Here is a 20,127-nt window from a genome sequence, read left to right as displayed (position 1 = left end):
TTCCCACTGATCAAAGTACTTTACTGGTTGTTACTACTAGCATGCACCCATAACAGCACAATGGCCCCCTTATACTTCACCTCTCTGAGGACTATACAATCAATTGCAGCCTTAAAGAAGTGCATAGGATTAAACCCATATATCAGCCTCTATCCTACCAGATCCCCAATTATACAACTGGGTTAACCAGGGCATAATCATGTTTGAAATCTTGCCCTAGGACTTTAGACATTCAGGCAACTGCAATTCTCAAATGGGCTACTTGCAGATGTCGTGGCAGCCACTCTAACAAATCACCCTTCGCGACTCCACAATATCATTATGAACAATATAATCATATACACAAGAAAGTGTGTATTCTGAGTGAAAAAAAAAAGTTTGGAATGTGACTATAAACTGTGACTTCTTCAGCAAGCATTAATCAATAGCTATGGTCACAAGATTTCGTGACTTGTTTCTATTACATTACCACGATTAACATTGCACTTATGACCATTTGTGATGGGGAGGGAAAATAGGACGAAGATGGAACATATTAATCTATAAAAAATATGCTTCTTCAACAACCATTTAAGATAAACGCATAACAATATCTGGTATGTGATGGTAATAAGGAGAGCACAAAATTAGTCAAGTTTGTATGGTAACCATTATTTCATTAAATATCTGATTTTATTCAAAGTACTTCACAAATAAGGCAAAAAAAATAAATTGTGTGTTTCCAATAACATGTCCTCAGACAATAGGGTAGGTAAGTCAGGGATTTTATTTTATCTTATTTTATCTTTTTAAAGTAATTTTTAATTTTTGAAAAATATCACTTCAACCCAAAAACAAAATGTTGATCAAAATATCTCTTTTGTGATAGTTTGATGAAATGTGTACAGACATGACTGAGAAAAGAAAAGGGACATACATGTTTAAAATCTTTTTAAAATGTTCAGGGTTGGAGGCTTAAACTAGGGTCAGTCAGGTTATTGGAAACCCACATTTTTTTTATTTGGCCTAATATACAAAAAACAAATTAACATGCTATACACATAGCATTTTGACAGGATCATGAACATACCATACATTTCATTTATGTAACTGTTCTAATACAGTTGATAATAATTATCAATAAAACACTTGTAATCCTAAACTTAATATTTCTTTACTCTGAGCTTCATGTAGTGGTGACTGTGAGCAGGTGTAATTTGCATCATTAATATTCATTTTAACTCCTCCAATATCCTATATTCTGTGCATCTCATTATCTTTACATGTGTCCATTCCTCAGACTTTTACTACAAAATAATCATTTTCATTTCATCGTCCACCAATCACTTCATTTCTGGATCTACTGTCACATACTTTGCCACGTAAGCTACACATGCATCTGTTTTAGTAATCAACTGAACTTGCAGTTAGAATTGTGACCTGTAACTCTACTTTCTGTACTTTGAGGTTAGGTGAATATCATTTTTAAAAATCCTCTTAATTGCACCTTTTGCTTTTGCTGATCAAATTGCGTTTGTTATGTGTCAAGTTTGTTGAGTCAACTGAACTTATACCTGTGTGCTTTTTAACAGGAACAAAATGACCTACTTCTGTACTTTCAGGGAATAAAAACAAAAACATATTTTGTAATTTCAAATTTTTCAAAGTCTGGCTTCTTTCAAAATGATTATTCCCAATGTCTATAACATTCACACATAAAAATAAGAAGTCTGACAAAAGATTTATAAAAATTGGAAATCTAAATAAACACAAGTGTGTCACAAGTTTGCTAATAAATTACTTCAGGTCATTACTGCATATTAATATGCAGGGTAGTTTAATCTTATTCAAATCTGATAAATAACGAATCCCAAATCTATGCTGAACATCCCAGTTACTGTAATGTTATTCTACCATAAATGTGAAGTGAAAGACATGGACAATGATGCACTAGTATCCATAATATCAGTATTATTTACCTAAACTACTTACAACTATGCTGATTAAGGTGAAAGGTCAAGTTCCTATTCACCGTGGTAACCTTAGGTATCAACTATGCATGTAAAAAACTGATATTATCTATCCAGCTTTCAAATTGATTTCTTCCCAAACAACTGAAACTTGTTCAAACTGAGATGGCACCTGAAATTTCCAAAGAAATAAGAATTGCTCCTTTGTATTTCTTGCAGTATTTGAGTACAAAAATGACTGCATTAGAATTTCACAATGATAGTGTCTTCATTTTCAATTGAATAGAAGGACAGTTGTCTAAAATCATTGTCAATTTCCACTTCGGGTCCTCCCATCTGTCAACAAATAAGACAAAATGTTATTTGAAATCTGTTCTGTTTCATATGATACACATTTAGAGCTGTCTACTTGGAACCAGAACATTTCACATTTGGCAAAAACACGTCATCGTAATCACAGCCTCTCTTTATGGTACCATCAAGAGGGCGTTCTTTCAGTGTGTCATGGAAAAAATAGCAGCTCTGGTTTTACAATGGCAAAAACAGAACACTGATCTACAATGAGTACTTAAACCACAATATTTGAATCCCATGGTTTGGAATTACTCTAGTTCTATATAAGACCATTCTTCCTTCAGGACTAACTTTTTCTGTAGCCTCGCCAGACATCCATTTTTCTCATCAACATTTTCATCCTAATCTTAGAATTATTTCTCAGTAAACATGTAGTGTTACCTTTTTGCTGATGTATGTTAACTGCTGATCTGCTTGATTCACTTTGAATAGTCTCTGAATCAATATCTTCACTTTCTGCACATTCATTGAACCTGTCGGCAAAGAAAACAACACGTCTGAACTTTAATGAACCTATAGCATATGTATGTAAGGTGCCAGATGTCACATACACAGTGTGTAATAAACTGGCTGCTAGATATCACATACAACTGGCTGAAAACACATGTTTTAGTATTCAAAGTCACCTCATGGGTAAGAATTACTGTTGAAACTTCACTAAACAGTTAAAGCTATTGTGGTACTTCATAAATTTTATACTATGTATGTCAGACAGAATGACCAATTGGTTCTTGAAGTCTGGCACTGGTACGTCTACAAACTACCTTTCACAATAGCATTACCTGGAAGCTTCTTGGATACTGTTTTTATTTCAGGTTTTTGTGGACAGCTTATTTTTACATTAATCAATGTATTCTTCAAGGCTGTTGAGGGGGTTCCTGCTAACTCTGAATCTTCGGGTGCACCATGGACTAGGAAGGAAAAGACATATGAATAATGCATCACAATATGTTCTGACTCACTGACTGACTGCCAAAGTCTACCAAATACATGATATAGTTATCAATTATTCCATTCATGAAAACAAATTAAGAATATGCATGATCATGAAAAAAAAACTTGGAATGTTTAGAACATTTGCTATATATTGATTTTGAAATTATTGAGCTGTTGTCTGTCTGTCCATCTGTCTTCATGACTTTCATTCTCTCTCCCATCCCTAACTCTCCAACATCATCACCCCCAACCCCCAACCCCCCTTCCCCCTCAACCCATCTCCAACCTACTTTCTAGAAGTCTATGATATCGTGGATGGTTTTTCTGAAATTCTTCATTTGGTCTGTTTCTAGCTGGGTCTCTATCACCACCACTTTGCAACCATTCTTGTCCAAATTTCTTGAGGTAGTCTAACTCTGCACTCCTCCTTTCTATATCTGGTACCTAACAGAATGAGTGATACAACATGGAGATTAATGCCTTTATCACATGCACTGATGAATTTGTAAACACCTGACAATTATACTACTTGAGACAATTTATATACAACACAGTAAAATTTTCAGAGAGAACTAATTGATAATAACCTGTAATATCTGAAAAAAGGACCAGATGATAGTGGTGATATTACAAGTGAATAGCTACTAATGTAGGGTTAAAGGAAAACAAACACTTGACTAATTGTGACTGCTTGAAGTCTAATTTACGGTATGTGAGGGCAAAGGTCATAAATGTCATAAAGGGGCACCCTAGCCTATGAGTAGTATGTGTAAAATCCAATGCTAGTACAGAATACATATCAATGTACAGTGCAGGTTTGTAGTCTGCCTTAGCACACACAGGAGGTTTAGTACTCACCACACTACTATTGCATGCCTTTAAACCTGCTATCTTAGCAATCAAAAGTTGTCTGATGATAAACTGTTTTTCATCCTTCAAGAGTGGGTTTCTTTTGAACCTAACTTCTTCAAGGCTTGGTAACTTGTCAAGTTCATTAATATCTTGCCACTTGGGGAGAAAATCAAACATTATGATATTTTACAAAGTTTCAATTCAACTATGATGCAGAAATTTTCAGTGTTGATAAAATGACTAAATACAAATCAACCAGCAAGGAGTAAAATTATCAGATTTTGAAAATAATTTAATAATTGTAGTCTAGTGACTACTGGTAATTTACGAGGTAGTTGAAAGTGTGTTTAATAGTCATGTTACTCTATATTGTATATATTATATAATGTACACCTGGAAATTTTCACTGAAGCCTTATTTTCAATTATTTCACTGGAAAATAAACAATGCAAACCTATAGTAGTGACCTACATGCCTTCTTGTGCATGAACACAATGTACCAGTCTGGTAATTAGTGAAAAGTAGTAAAAATTAGCAAAATCACAAAATGTTCTATAAATGAAAATATCTACGTTTATAGTATATAGGATTCCTATTACAAGTCTACACATGTTGATTGGTTACAAGGACAACAACATATATGTAATCCTGTGAGTCACCAAAAACAGTATGTTTCCTACAGGAGTAATGATGACATTATTCTGCTTTGAACAATCCACAAATTACCACATGACCACATACTGGCAAATCACAACACATGTACCATTATACATGATGAATAATACACATGCCTTCATGGTTCTGGAAGGATCGTTCTGATTGGTACTTGAAAGCACTACACTGCACTGCACTGCACTGTACTGTGCTGTGCTTTACTATACTGTACTCTACTATACTGTATCTTTACAGACACAGTTTTAGTACTTACACTGTTGATTTTATTATCCATCAGTGAAATAGATTTCAAATTCTTGAGTAGGGATGTCTTACTTCCAAAACAGGTGTCATCAAAGCTGATGCTAGATACAGAGTTGTTATTTAGAATGATGGTACTTAGTCTGTTAATAGTAATGAAAATAACAAATGTATAAATATACACTGAAAATTTCATGTGTTTCTAACTGTGTATGATAATAATTATAGTTATTTATTTGGTACATTTGATAGAAGTGAATGTAAAAACATAATTCTAGCAATTCTTTCAAATGGGAGTAAAGGGATTACAGTTACATGTATATTCTGATAGGAGGCAGATGTTTAGTAAACAAACACAATACCATACTTTTTGGGAAGGACTTGATAAAATGTACTACGAGTCCCTAGATTGTTTTACCACAGTTCTCCTACAGAACCACTGTGTATTAAACATATGGGATCAGTGGAAAGCTAAAAAATGCATTTGATTGTGAAAATTACCAGAATTCCCTATCGCTGGTACAGACATTCTAAAATGTTATCTAGACACTACAACTTACCTTGGTAAACAGTCTAATTGTTTCACAGCATTCCAATTTGAAATGTTATTGGCTTCTAAATTCAACAACTCCAATGACTGAAATACATTTTCTGTTCTGTAACAATCAGTGCACAAAAAGTACATAAAAATCATTAGTATATCATATTTACAGGAAGTAATTAGAAAACTATATTCATTGATATACACACTGGAAGTATGTGGATAGGCAATCTCAATCTCTATGACTGACTGAATACATTGAATAAATAATGCCAGTTTAAGACCATTTATGTCATTAGAATGATTTCACGTCATGAAATTTACTAAACCTAAATTTACTAAACCTGATTCTACATACAAACACGTTGTTAAGTACAACATAAAGATGGACTAGTTAACCTGAAACTGTTTACTGACGCCACTAGAGATTAACCAGTCAGAATACTGTACACTGACAGAAAGCTTTACCATTTGGCATCACAGCTGATTTACTCTGTCATTGCTTTGCTTTACTACATGATGTCTTTGTCTGCATACATATGTCTTTATTATTTACTATGCTTTGTAATTTCATATTCAATAGAAATGCCATTATTATTTCCATAGAAGGAAATTGACGTACCTTTCTATTGATGATATCTTATTGAAACAAACATGAAGGTTCTTAACATTGGGGAACATGTCAGCAACTATTAAAACCTGAAAAAGTGAGACATCATTAAGAAAATTTAGAATAGCTACATTTAAAAAAGATTGTATGCTCAATATTATAAGTGGTAACAACTCGTACAACTATATATATTGTAATAAGAATGTGAGTAAAACATCAAATCTGATTTTGATAAGCAACATCAATGTGAAACTAAGACACATGTCAAGTAAATCTTATAAGCAATAGTGGAGGTATCAGACTTGTATTCATGGCATTGAACAGAATGCTGCCTACAGCTTTACTACAAAACTTGACAGCTCACCTCTTTCCATGATAAATCCATGTAATTAATGAATAGTTCAGCAACACTTTCAAATGCTGGCGCTAAAGAGGCTGGATCAGATGGCCATTCTAATCTATTCTCACTGAGAAAAAATACAAAAAGTAACACAAAGGTATGACTACAAATATTGAGTCAAACAAAATTTCATTATCATTCCTATTTCCTACTATCGATACATTCTAGTAAATTGTGTGGAGAAAAATTTGCAGATATCATACACTATTGTGTAAATATTCAGTTTGTGTTGAAATAGTTGATATCATTAATAATGGAATCTATGTCTCCACTGAGGCTGGGTTGGCTGATATATTATAAGTAAATTATATTTGTGTTCAGAACTACCACAAAATATGTTTCCACTACTGTATGATGACAGTAGAAATAAGTTGACAAACTCTTGTGTGTTATCCTTGCACAAAATGTGTACTTCCTTATTTTTTTATTTATGTATACATTCTTGGCACCAAACAAATGAGTTAACAACAAATAAAACAATGGTACAGATACATCAGTACATATAGGTTATGGTGTTTGGTGGATTAGTTAGTAGATAAATATCAAATTTGGAAAATCATACTTGAGCCATACAGAAATTCATCAAGCTCAAAACTGTACATTACAGACATAGGATTGAACTTGTGATATCAACAACAGACGTATAGAACTGGGTTTTTTTTTTACCTGAGTTTCAGCAATTTCAAAGATTTCATTTGTTTGGCTATTTTTGCAACCTCAGACCAGGATCCTAGAAGGTTTTTAGACAAGTCTAATTCAGTAACATCTGATGGTATGATTTAAGGATCAAGATGACTGCATGAAAGTGGATAGCATAGACAAAGTGGTACAGTTCTCTACTTCTGAATTATACAAAGTATATAAGGCTGTCATTTACCAGCAGTACATGGTATTATACCATATATCAGATGTTTAACGGTCCAGTAGCAGTAACAGTGACTTATTTCATCATATATGTTGCTCTCTATTTGCTAAAAACATGTATGATCACCATCGGCATCAGTGTGTCCTCTCAGACACACATAAATTTCTTGTGATGCACCAAAATTTGGTCTTAATTCCCCTATCAATTACTATGTGGTGGCTCACAAGAAAACAGTTTTACCATTTTGACCAACAAAAAAATATATCATTCATTAGAGGGCACACCCATCAGCATCCCACATATTTACAGTTTGTTGACAAACAAGTACATGGACTATACACTTTCATGATTGTTTACACATGGACATCAAGTCAATGTACATGGTACCATCAATGATTAGTACAGTGACACTAATTCAGCACTGAGAATGATTTAAAGCATACTACCCAGTAGTTTACAGTTTTCATGATGCAATCATGCTTACAAAACATGTAAATTGACTGTGTGGATCAACATGTTCTAGACAGTGATTGGTGGAAGCATCAATCAATCAAACAAAAGAATTTGCAGAGTGCCAAAATCCAATACAACGTAAAGTTCTATGGTGCTTTTAACAGGATCAAAAAGCATGATATCAAAGGATACTTGGTGTTGTCTTCTCTATGTCTCCTTCATTACCAGCTGATATTATCTTCATTTCTCTCAATGCCACATCCAGTAAGTTTTTGAAGTTACTGTAGATTACAAATTCATATGGTACAACATTAGATTCATCATGGTGATATCAGAATCTTTTTGTCTCCAAAAATTAAAATACATGTTCTTTGTAAATCAAATGATAAGAGATGAAACAACAACAAGGTTAAGAAATGAAATGAACACAGTAATCGAGTCTATAGACTGTAATATACATTGTTGAGTCCTAATCAGGTTAGGCCAATGCTTGAGGGCGCTCCAACAAAGCATACTGAACACACTACAAAGTCTACAGATCCTGACTCATAGAAAGACAGATTCCCCCCCCCCCCCATCTTACCTTTGTTTCACTGCAACTGACTTGGCTCCAACCATTTCTACAGCCTTTTGTCTTTCCCCATACGTTTTAACAAACCATTCTTCCTTTTCAATACCCATGTCTTCATCTTCTGGTAAACCATATCTGTCATTCAGTGCATCAAGAAATGTAACACCACAATCAATCTTCTTTTCCCTGATGAATGATCCACTGGTTGGATGGCTGGGGGGGGATAACAAAATATGACAAATGAATGATTTAGAAGATACTGCTTGACTATTAAACCTATTCGATTACATAGCACTTAACATCAAATGATTTCATATTGATGCAACTGCAACTCTCTTCCAAGGTGATGACAGAAGCAGTTATACTGAGCATTCTCATCAAAGATTGTTTGGGAGAACACTACATAGGATATAGTATCAAGTATTACATGTACAGAGAATTTGATGACATTATACCTACCTTGTATGGAAGTATCGTACTCCTTCATGTTTACCATCATGTTTACCTCTACTAGGATCATCCCATTCTACACCAAGCCACACCCCTGAAATCAAACACAATAACAGTTTTATCATTTGCAGCCATATCCCTTAATTAAATGAAACACTGTAATGGTTGCATAATGTATATTTCTTAGTAGTATCATATCACATCCCTGAAATGGAACACCATTATTTGTCAATTGTATATTTCTTAGCAGCTTTGATATCATTGCCCCCCCCCCCCCCCCCTGAAATAAGCGTACATATAAGCACAGGCACTCAGATCAATCTGTATGGGTTGGTTTTTTTAATGTATAGTATATAGTTATTTATTTACTATACATTTTTTTTAATCCATACAGATTGATTCGAGTGCTGACATGTGCATATAAGGTAACTTATTTCTCAACATAATTTTCAATGTGTTGTGTTTCTCATGACCCAATTTTAACACTCCCTGATAATTTGCTGTGATAATGATGAAATGAATGGTCAGTACTAATGTTTTCATCAATCAATCAATCAATCAATCAATCAATCTTCATTTGCCTCTACACACACTACCACTGTACCAGAGAGTGTGGAATGGTAGTTTGGTACATATGATTCAAGAAAAATATAAGGCTCACAACTGAAGAGCAAAAAGTACACAAATGGCAAAATGAAGCTACTGGACATAGCAGTATTCTTCAACCCACCATGAATGTCTTACTTAAGTTAATTTATACTGCAGTTTCCCTAATACATCCATGAACCCACTGAGAACTCTTCTCGAAACTTCCCCTGTACTACATTATGCCATAGTTGGTGGAGGGTCTATGATTATGCATATAGACAATAATGCTTGGAGGGTCAAAGGGGGTCGAAGTGGGGTGGGATTTTCTTTTGTTATCTGACTAGCCCATTAACGCATGGTCAACATAATAGACAATAAGTGAGTGGATGGGGGGGGGGGGTGTGAATGAATGGATAAGTGGATGGATTGATGGAAACAAAATGAACATAATTTACACTACCTGAAGTTGGCGGTACGTTTCCGATGAACCTAACTGTACCATAGTGATCTTCGCTGAGAATGCGACTTCCCACTGTCACTTCTGCCATCAAAACGTCTAATGAGTACCGATACTTCGCGGAACTGTGCGATCTTGAAGTGTCAATCACCAAGATCTGAACAATCAAAGAAACGCTGTCACAGTATCACAACAACTTTTGTTCGGACAAATCGAAGTTGTCATCCAAACTTGTGCACGAACTGTATTATTATTTTGACCTGGCAAACAAATCAACCAGCATTTAAAGCTACCATAAAATACACTAATGTATTCTTTTTAAAGTAAACTTTGTTTGTTATGTAAATTATTTGCTATGGAAGTTTCAAAACTCATTGCACAAGGAGGCTGCCATCTTGTTGTCTAAAACGAGGCGACTGGTATAGCGCCCTCACACTTCTCATAGCACTTTTAAAAAAACGTAATGTGATCTCAGACCACTATTTCTTCGCATAAGCTTATTCCTCGTGTTTCTTTTTGTTTTTAGTAAAGAAATTTGTTGTCGAAAAGTATATGCGTTTTCACAAAAAATTGTTTCTCGCCAAGGATTAGAATAGACAAATTTAACTTTCCAATGGACAAACACTTGTTCCCTGCACAGTCCATAAGTGAGACTGTGTTCACTGTAAACATAGTGACTTGAATTCCTATACTCGCACTCCGATTCGACTCCGTGAGATGATTTAAATTTCCACTTGTGTTGAAAGACCATATTTTTTGAACACGAAACATTTTACGTAAATTGTAATTTTCCTGACTTTTCTAGTTCGATTGAAAACCAATACATTAGCTAGGACAAGCTAATGTAAGATTTCCATGTTGCAATTGGCCCGTCTTTTCAAGTTTCACTCAGACTGTCTCATTTAGCAGATAATCAACTCGGCCAGTGTAAATTTCTTAGTTCCATCTGTTCTATTAATAAACACCTACCTTGCCTGCGCACAATCATGTGAGATCCGAATGATGCCATTATTTATACGTAGAACTGAAAATTATGATGTCCTTTATTCGACATCCCCCCCCCCCACCGACACTGAGCTCGAAATTGGGTTGAAGGCCACATTCTGCCATTCTTGCAAACCGAGATAATTTTCAACACTCGCAAAAAAAGTACACGCTTTGAGATCGAGAGTTAGGAGCATCTTTTTAGATATAAGAACTAATCTGGAGCAGTTGTTATTTTATCTTTGAGTCTGTAAAAACGCTTTCCGTAGTTGCCATAGTAACTTGAACTACTAATAGAAATAGATTGGGGTGTTTAACAACGATGAGAACAGCGCTCTGACAAGCGTAATCACATCGTGACTCTGTTACCATGGTTACTTATTCTTGTTTTCATCTCCTTGTTTTTTAATACCTGTTTATGCTTATTTCATGTGGCAACAGATGATATAAGTATAAACAAGTAAACAAGGAGATTTATTTGAAATTTATTGCTCTGTATTATTATCGTTACCTTCCACCTATAATGTACTTCCGACAACTAAACCAAAAATCTAACCAGATTTTTTACATATAGTTTTAGATTAAGGGACAAGATCACAAGCAATATTTAGTTCAACTTCTGTGATATTCATCTTGTTTATAACTCTCTCGCTCCTGATTGTGCCGTGCCATGTTCTCTGTACTGCCAGTATCTGCATTCATAGGCATGACCATAGACCCTCCACCCAGGGTCTCTATGGCATGACGTGGAATTGTCAAGTTCATTTTCCGTTATAAAATCCCGCCTGGACCGTATAGAACGCCAACACTCTTTACAGATAAACATTTCATCTCCACAGCCTGCAAAATTTAAACCACGTAAGCTGACCGACGGGACAATGTTTATTCTGAATCGATGCGCTAAATGTATCAATTTGAATTTACGTAAGTCAATTTGGGTTTTTTTCCCCACAGACCATCCAACTAACTAATTAAACTGTGATTGATGAAGAATGAAACACGTTGAACGTCTCAGGTAAAACACACTTACATTGGCGTCATTAGTAGATTAATTCACGGCACGAGATCAGTCTACAGATCAATATTGATTCTTAATTCCAAGTTGTCATTCTGGTTCATTCCATTGGATTAAATCATTTTAGAAACGGATACCTGCAAGTCGATCGATATAGCACTTCGAGGGATTATACGTCTCTATTTAAAGACGTCGGCAGTAATCCAAGGGGTTGTTTGTATAGTATATGCACATATAGACACACGCAACTTCCTCAAGGTATGTATGTATGTATGTATGTATGTATGTATGTATGTATGTGTGTGTGTGTCAATGAGTGTCTGTCTATGTATGTATGTATGTATGTATGTATGTATGTATGTATGTATGTATGTATGTATGTATGTATGTGTGTGTGTGTGTATGTATGTATGTATGTATGTATGTATGTATGTATGTGTGTGTGTGTGTATGTATGTATGTATGTATGTATGTATGTATGTATGTATGGATGGATGGATGGATGGATGGATGGATGGATGGATGGATGAATGGATGGATGGATGGGTGGCTGGCTGGATGGATGTACATGTATGATAGATCAGACGTGGTGTAAGATACAAGATACAAACAGCACACTTAATGTACAGACACAAACCATATAAGTTATAACCCAATGCATAAATGTATGTTAGTAACATTATTTATCCATCATAGACATTTATACTAGTGCTACAGACTTGTCTTTGGTGTTGATAGTTATTGACCAAATTCAAGTTGTAACTTCAAACGCACACAGTCAATCTCAGAGGTACCAGAATCTCAGGACACGTATTCAGGGGATAAACTCACAAGCACACAGAATATTACTTTTGGTGAAGTAGGTGTATGCTTAAACCGACAATACGAGAGCTTTGGATTCGTTTTCCTTCACTTACGGCAGTTCAAACTAGATAGAAACAATAGTTCCCCGTAGTATTCCTACTACGACGCAGATCAGACACCGTAAAATCCAGACGTGTTGCTCTCTTCCGCCCCGCAAGATCTCTCCGTGTAAAGTAGCTTATTAGCATACACCCAAACATTCACATTTTATTCAAATCTAAAATCTTCATTCCGTAATACAAATATGGTTAGTAAATAACATGTTTACAGTAAACTTCAATTCTTTTCCTTATATAGGAAGTGTTTATGAACTACGGTTAATTTAATTCAGAGATAATCTATTTTGAAAATACTCTTTTCTACTAAGGCTGAATTCATTAAAAGTTGTGATTTATCACTTGTAGTGACACTAGCAAACGTTCACTTAATTACAAGTAATAACATGGTCTAGCTCGTATTACTATCTCATTAATCAATTAGACCTCACACGGTCGGGTAACCTAGATACAATTACTGTGTTTATAATACAGTTATATACTTTGTAACACCACCCCCTACTCCATAGTGTTTTGTCCCCAAAACAATTAAGCAATTGAAATTGAAAAGAATAATAAAAGAGTAATAAAAGGTATAGAAATGTTAATAATTTGAGTAAAATTCAAAATTCAAAGATATTCTGTGTAAGGTAAAATGTAATCAAAGAATAGAAAATTGGTAATAATTAATTTTTGTTTTGTTTTGTTTTTTTGTTGTTTTTGGTTGTTGGAGTTAAAATGTTAAAATGTTAGTAAAAGTTCAAAGTCTCTGAAATTACTTAAATGTTAGAATGTTAATAAAAGTATGTTAATAAAATTATTGAAATCACTTATGTCGACAGAAAATCACACGTCGGCATTGAAAGTTAAAATATACTTATCCAAAATCGTAAACACTCTTATTTAGTTATCTTAAAATGGAAAAAGTGTCTTATATAAACGTTAAATACTTGTCTTCAACAAATTAAAATATGTCTTATCTAATCTTAACGCATTATCTTAATTATTACTCAAAATGTCCATAGTTGAAATGTTTCTTCTTATTAGAAGTTCAAAATTGTCTCACAGTGTAGAGTTCAATATTATTTCAACAGTCATAGTTGAAATGATCTCAATGTTCAGAGTTCTCTTTTCAATAAGTAATAATGTTCAAAAGTAATAATACTCAAAAAACTCAATAAAATGTCACAAATTGACGTCAAAATTGAAATCATCATTATAAATAGGTACCATTAATAATAATTTCAAAGTCAAAAATCAAAATTGACTATAGTCAACCATCAAAATTCCAGTGACGCTACCTTTATATTGTAAACCAAGTTAAACTCAAGGGGTCACACTGTGAATTAGCCTTATCATGTTTAACCGGAGTACTTAAGGTCTTATTAGCGCTGGATTTACTAGCATCAACACTATGAGACCGTGTATCAGTCACGTCTGGTATGTCAATAGTCGCATTAGGTGCGTCCTTATTTTCATGAATGAAGGGGCCTTCTAAGGGGTTGTCATGAATCGTACAGACAGTCAAGGGTGTCATGTCCTTATTACTATTGTTCATACTATTATTAGATTGAGTGGGTAGCATCGGAATGCTAGACATCTCAACAGGACCCTCTTCATGATCTCTATTCTTACTTGTTAGTTTTCGCCAATATTGTCTAATTGTACGAAGGCAGTATTTATAGGTGGCCATGAATATGAAACAGAGAGCAAAGATACACAGTGCTTCAATAATATATTTGATATAATCGGTGTTCTGCTTAGGTTCAAATGCTTGTGTAGGCGATGGGTTCGTAGATTTATCCCAAGAAATTTGCTGTGCTTCAACTTGTTTGTCAGTAGTATTTGTAATGCTATATTCACATTTCTCATTTTCCACATCTATTATAATATTAAGGCCAAGTAAAAAAAATGATAAGAGTAAAGTTACCCCACTCAGAGTGAAGAATAAGAAGATATATCCTAGTGAACCGTCTTTAAAATTGATTGAACTGTCGTTACTATGTCGAGCTTTGTACAGCTGTTAGACCTTGTCATCTAGAGATACAGTTCCCAACAGGAATTTCCCGATTAAGTTTTAACAAGTTACTGACTAGTCGATTGAATCCTCGAATCACGCAAATAGCAATCTTATTAAATAAATAGACCCAATACAAGACTTTTACCTTCAACGATATATCTAACATAACCTATTTAAGAAAGGTAAATATGCCAACGTTATAGAAGGAGTGTTATACACTATTAACAAAATGCCTTGTTTCATCAATACTAACGCATTTCTCCACCATGTCTTAATCAACACAATAACTTTATACGATATCCAATGCTCTTAAATTAACATTGATTATATAATCCAACTTAATATTTCTAAACATTATAATATCAGAGTTACTCAACTTGGAGTCGAAAACCATGTAAATCCAAACAGACTATAGGAAACATGTATGTTTTCATATTAAACTCAAACGAAGTGAGATAGACTCTACAATAAATTCATCAAACAGATTTATTCAATCTATAATCTGTTTATAAATTATTGTTTCTACCAAAGGGTCACTGTCAGTTATTGTCAAGACTTGTACCTAGGGGAACTGTAGTCGGTGTAGCGATAATTTAGAGTACCTTAAATGAACAGAAATGTAGACATTTAAAACAAAACATAATTACATACCAAATACATGGTGTGACCACGCATAAAATATTTTGGAAATTTAACATCAGAACGAAAACAAGGCTTGGTGTAGCCAAACACTTCCCTTACCATATAAGGTGATAAAATGGTATTTTTTTGTTTTATTTTTGTTTGAGAGCGGTGACAAATGAGACGGTTCACTAACTATACAGTCAACAACAGTATTGTCCTCACCAAATAAGGCAATAAGATGGTAGCATTTTTCACTGATAGGAGTGATAAATGAGAAAAGGTAATTATAGCGACTATGTCTTTGTTATCAAAAATTTCCCGTTGTTTTGAGCAATCATTGAAGAAGTACCTTTCAGGGCCTCTATCATTCAACGTCTGGCCAGACTAATTCAATCACTCACACAATCATAGCTGTCTTTGTTCCAGATAAAATAAGAAACTTGCAAAATCAATCATACAGGCACTCTTAAATGACAACTCAAAACAATTGACCTTAAATAACTTTTTATACTATGTGATATCAATATTCAAATATAATCAATTTCACACGGCGCGATATGTTAACGTCTTTTGTGAAAGAATGCAGCGATCAAACAGGTTGTTTCCTAAATTGACCTTAAGTGTACATGTTCTATTTAGATTTATCAACAAATGCCTGTTTATTTCTCCATAGCTACTTGTCAAATCAGACTACTGCCCAGTAAAGTTGAATAATGAATTGAATTCCTCCCGTTCCAAAGAGGATTAGTCTAGTCTTAGAGGGATGTGTCTTATTATTCAAATATCTGTCTGTCATATCAAAGTTATGTAAAGTAGTACCGTCTGGGAGTGGCTGAAAGTAGTAGTTGCTAAACCTCGTGTAGTCTGAATTCCTACATAATTTAATAACGTCACGTTAATAGTGGATCCTATAAGTCCATTTGGGAATGTGCCCCTTAGCTTAGCCGAAATTACACATTTACACCTAGAGGGTATGATATTTTGAGATGGTGACGACGGAAAACATTTACGGTATACGACGTACGATACCAACCATGCTGACTAGAACTGCACGGAAGAAACTCTCCATATACCCACTTGACAGCTATCTGTATCTGAGTGTGAAAGCACAAAGAAATGTTTGTGTGATTTTGGGTTTGTAACGGTCGAGTCGATAAAGACAGTTGGCCTTTATGCAATTTCTTTCGTTTTTATGACATTTGTGGTCATAACTTCATGGGTGATTTGATATAGCTAGCCTCATCTGAAAATACGAATACCATTACGTGTACTTTCAATAGCATACAGATTTAGATAAAAAGTTGTTAATTTTCAATATTTTATTTTAAATTGATGGTAAGAGTCGTTGTCAAAGGAAACACCTTTACAAGTTGTGTGTAAAAGTGCTCTCAAAAAACGCAGTGCTTGCAAAACAGTCTAGACTGTGGAAAGCAGCGAGCCCCATTTTAACACCTGGTACAATACAATGCAAATTTCATGCAATATTCATTTTAACAAAGATATCCACACAGTGTACGGAGACTCTGAGAAGGGTGTGAAGTGGGTGTGTAGTTTTATATCTATGCAAAATACAATCGTGGTAAATCCATCGTGTTTGATATCTGCACTGTCTATGTTAATAGTGTGAAATGATAGCACTAGAAAGGAATATTACATCGGTTTGTTATCTTTCAACACACTTACAGAAGAAACTCCCATGCATCGGGAATAACAAGAAACATGGATATACAGAATACGATGATGTGAAATCCAAGACTAGTTGACGTGTTTCCCACTAATACCCAGACCGTGACTGATACAGGACAAGGCTCTGAGCCGCTGATATCTGTAACGAAGTAAACAATTCACAGAAATGAACGTTTGACCTTTCAACTGTTGTCATGGTTACAGGCTATGACAGGGTCCCGTCTCTTGATATGTGTATGTGCATGACAATGGTGTATCCAATCATAGTCTATGATCCAATGTTACTGCTTGGCTAGTAGTATTTATCAGATTACAATAGTCGATAATTTGCCACCGATACACTGTTCAAAATCCACCTGCATGTGTCATCAAAATGTTTTGATAATTAACAAACAATACAGTTGTTTCATGTTTCACTTATGCAATCACAGCATGATTTTCATATTTTGATTGCCCACTATTGCAATATATTGCCACCGCTCTTAAAAGTCAACACAAAGAGTAGAAATTTTACGAATTAATATTATAGTGAGAGGAATCTTGTTTGTTAACCATGACTTTTGCGTAAGTAAAATAGTTTAATAGTTTGTTCGTAGTTTCTTTTAAAATGTTTATTTAGAACCAAATATATGTAAAAATATATATCGCCAAATATACCTAATCTTCTGATTATCAAAGCAATATGTCGCGAGGAAGGACTTCAAGATCAATCCCTAAAAACTTGGGGCTTTATCGATTGATGTAGGTTACCTGTGTTGTTGTGTATTCTAGGTGAAATTTCTCTCCAAAATCGACAGTGTTTCTTTCCAACACCATACTGAACATCCAGTTTAGCATGAGAGTTAGTTTCTAGTACGAGGTACGGCTGATTAACAGTGTTGTATGCCGGCCATTCAGGAGCGCTGTTTTCACTGTTAGGATTTCTGAATGGGAATAAGAGAGACTGAGAAGGATGAGACAATGGTCAAGTATATAGTACATTGACCTTCGTTGCTTCGAATTTTCCGAAAATGACATTCAAGCTTGTTCTTTTCCAATTTGATCTTTGTGGGTAGCGTCTGTTTTCTTGGATATCGAATATAGTAGTATAGTTTCACGTCAACTTCAGGGTCAAGGTAGCCCAGCAATATGCAAATGACACCTTTTTTTTTCAATTATCTTCTCTAAAATAAGTGTTTCTTCAAATACAAAAATGTGCTTACTTTCGTTTTGATTATTAATGGAATATAACAAGAGAGATAGTTATATCATTTTCTTACCCAGTTCTTGCGAAATTAGCCCAGAATTTCATCGTTTTCTTGCTCATTTCACTGTCTTTGGTGGAGAAATCATCTTTTCGGTGCAATGGTGCCCCAAAGATAAACTCTATCTCGTCTTCATGCACGATTCCAGCCCAGTCAGGCCAAGGATTGGTGGCCGAGCGATGCTGAAACTGGTACACGTAAACGTCCATACCAGCGCTGGAATAATAGTCACCGAATTCAACAAGTGGACATTTAATATCGTAGTCTCCCCAAACGTCATCAATCAGATCTCGCAAACAACTTGAAGAACTAGGGCCGACCGAACCACACTCAGTGGTATATTCAGTCTGGATTTCATCGATAATGCTGTCAGGAGATTCGCTGAAACGAAAATGGATTATCTCCCGAAATTGTTTACTCGTCAGATGGCTTTCGTCGTTTAAGTTGAACCCAGGTGCTAGACGAATCAAATTAAACATTCCTTCGTTTTCATTAGTCCCAATCAATAATTCAGTCTTTTTCATTTTCTCGGTGTCGAGAAGCTCTTTAGGTTGAGCTGGAATGAAGTTCCTGTCCTCAACTGGAAAGTGGATGTTGGTATTGGAATTCATCAGAGATTCTGCAGGTTTGCTACGGAGACACTCCAGTACCGCAGTTTCGTTGAATCGATAGCTGACTTGCTCAATGCTCAAACAACCCATCTCCAAGGCAAAACATTTTGCTAAATACATATGCACTCTATAGCTTTCCGGTGTCAAAAAAGGCATCTGTGGACTACCACTTTGCAAAACCGCTCTCTTAAATAGATTTCGACTGAATGGTGAAAGGAGGTGGTAACCAACGCTTGTTGCACCTGCACTAGAGCCGAAAATAGTAACTTTATCTGATGCCCCACCAAAATATTCTATATTATCCTTCACCCATTGCAAAGCCAAAGACTGGTCCATAAGACCCACATTACCTGGTGAATCGGTCCTCTCAAAGGCGAGAAATCCGAGAACGACCAGTCTATAATTCAATGTTACAAGAACAACCTGTTCATTTGCAGCCAAAGTTGCGCCATCGTATATCTCCAATGAACCAGACCCGCTTACGAAACTTCCACCATGAATCCAGACCATGACAGGTAGCTTTTCTTTATGGCGAGGGTACGGTGTCCAAACGTTAAGGTAGAGACAATCTTCGCTGTATGGCCGTTTACCGTTCCAAGAAGCAGTACCGGTAAAATTTCCCAGTACAACGTCTGGTCGTTGCCAGCATGCAGGAGAAAACTCTGTAGCATTTCTGATACCTTCCCAATGGATGAGTGCCGGTCTTGGTGGAGCAAACCGTAAACTTCCAATCGGAGGGTCTGCATAGGGAATCCCTATAAAACTGTCTACGTGTTTATCGAGGGATTTATTTCGTCTTCCCCTAAGCATGCCATATAAAGTTTCTGTTATTGGTTCGAGTTCTTCGGCTTGGTGTGTCATCTGAATGTTGGCCAAGATGTGGACCAGTAATGCGCTGAATTTAAGGACTCCATTCATCGTGTCAGTATTAAAACTTAGCGACTTCTGACTCCTTGCATTTTTATACAGACTACGAAAAACAAGAAAAGTACACAAATTATCAGTAAATAAAATTATGATCTTTTAAACGAGTAGTGAACATTCGTGAAAAGAAACTACACACCCGTGTGACCTACCGTGATAGCGAGGCTAAACCCGCACTG

The 20,127-nt window shown here is 35.2% G+C and overlaps 2 protein-coding genes across 2 annotated transcripts; both read right to left on the bottom strand.

Moving 5' to 3' along the window:
• Positions 1-718: 718 nt before the first annotated feature.
• LOC144452449 (tubulin-specific chaperone E-like) lies at positions 719-10,228 on the bottom strand. Its single transcript, XM_078143546.1, has 14 exons — positions 9,945-10,228; positions 8,906-8,990; positions 8,459-8,659; positions 8,068-8,156; positions 7,224-7,323; positions 6,522-6,624; positions 6,170-6,246; positions 5,567-5,662; positions 5,020-5,149; positions 4,098-4,247; positions 3,530-3,683; positions 3,086-3,214; positions 2,685-2,776; positions 719-2,285 (listed from the first exon to the last, which is right to left on the bottom strand). Exons 1-14 carry the CDS (start codon positions 10,030-10,032, stop codon positions 2,193-2,195), a joined length of 1,587 nt encoding a protein of 528 aa, XP_077999672.1. The 5' UTR covers positions 10,033-10,228; the 3' UTR covers positions 719-2,192.
• Positions 10,229-12,798: 2,570 nt separating this feature from the next.
• On the bottom strand, positions 12,799-20,074 carry LOC144449520 (cholinesterase-like). The gene is made up of 4 exons (XM_078140067.1): positions 18,429-20,074; positions 17,920-18,092; positions 17,167-17,308; positions 12,799-16,577 (listed from the first exon to the last, which is right to left on the bottom strand). Exons 1-4 carry the CDS (start codon positions 19,940-19,942, stop codon positions 16,568-16,570), a joined length of 1,839 nt encoding a protein of 612 aa, XP_077996193.1. The 5' UTR covers positions 19,943-20,074; the 3' UTR covers positions 12,799-16,567.
• Positions 20,075-20,127: the final 53 nt, after the last annotated feature.

The sequence above is a fragment of the Glandiceps talaboti genome, chromosome 2, assembly GCF_964340395.1.
Source record: "Glandiceps talaboti chromosome 2, keGlaTala1.1, whole genome shotgun sequence".
Classification (NCBI taxonomy): domain Eukaryota; kingdom Metazoa; phylum Hemichordata; class Enteropneusta; family Spengelidae; genus Glandiceps; species Glandiceps talaboti.
This window is presented reverse-complemented; position numbering and strand designations above follow the sequence as displayed.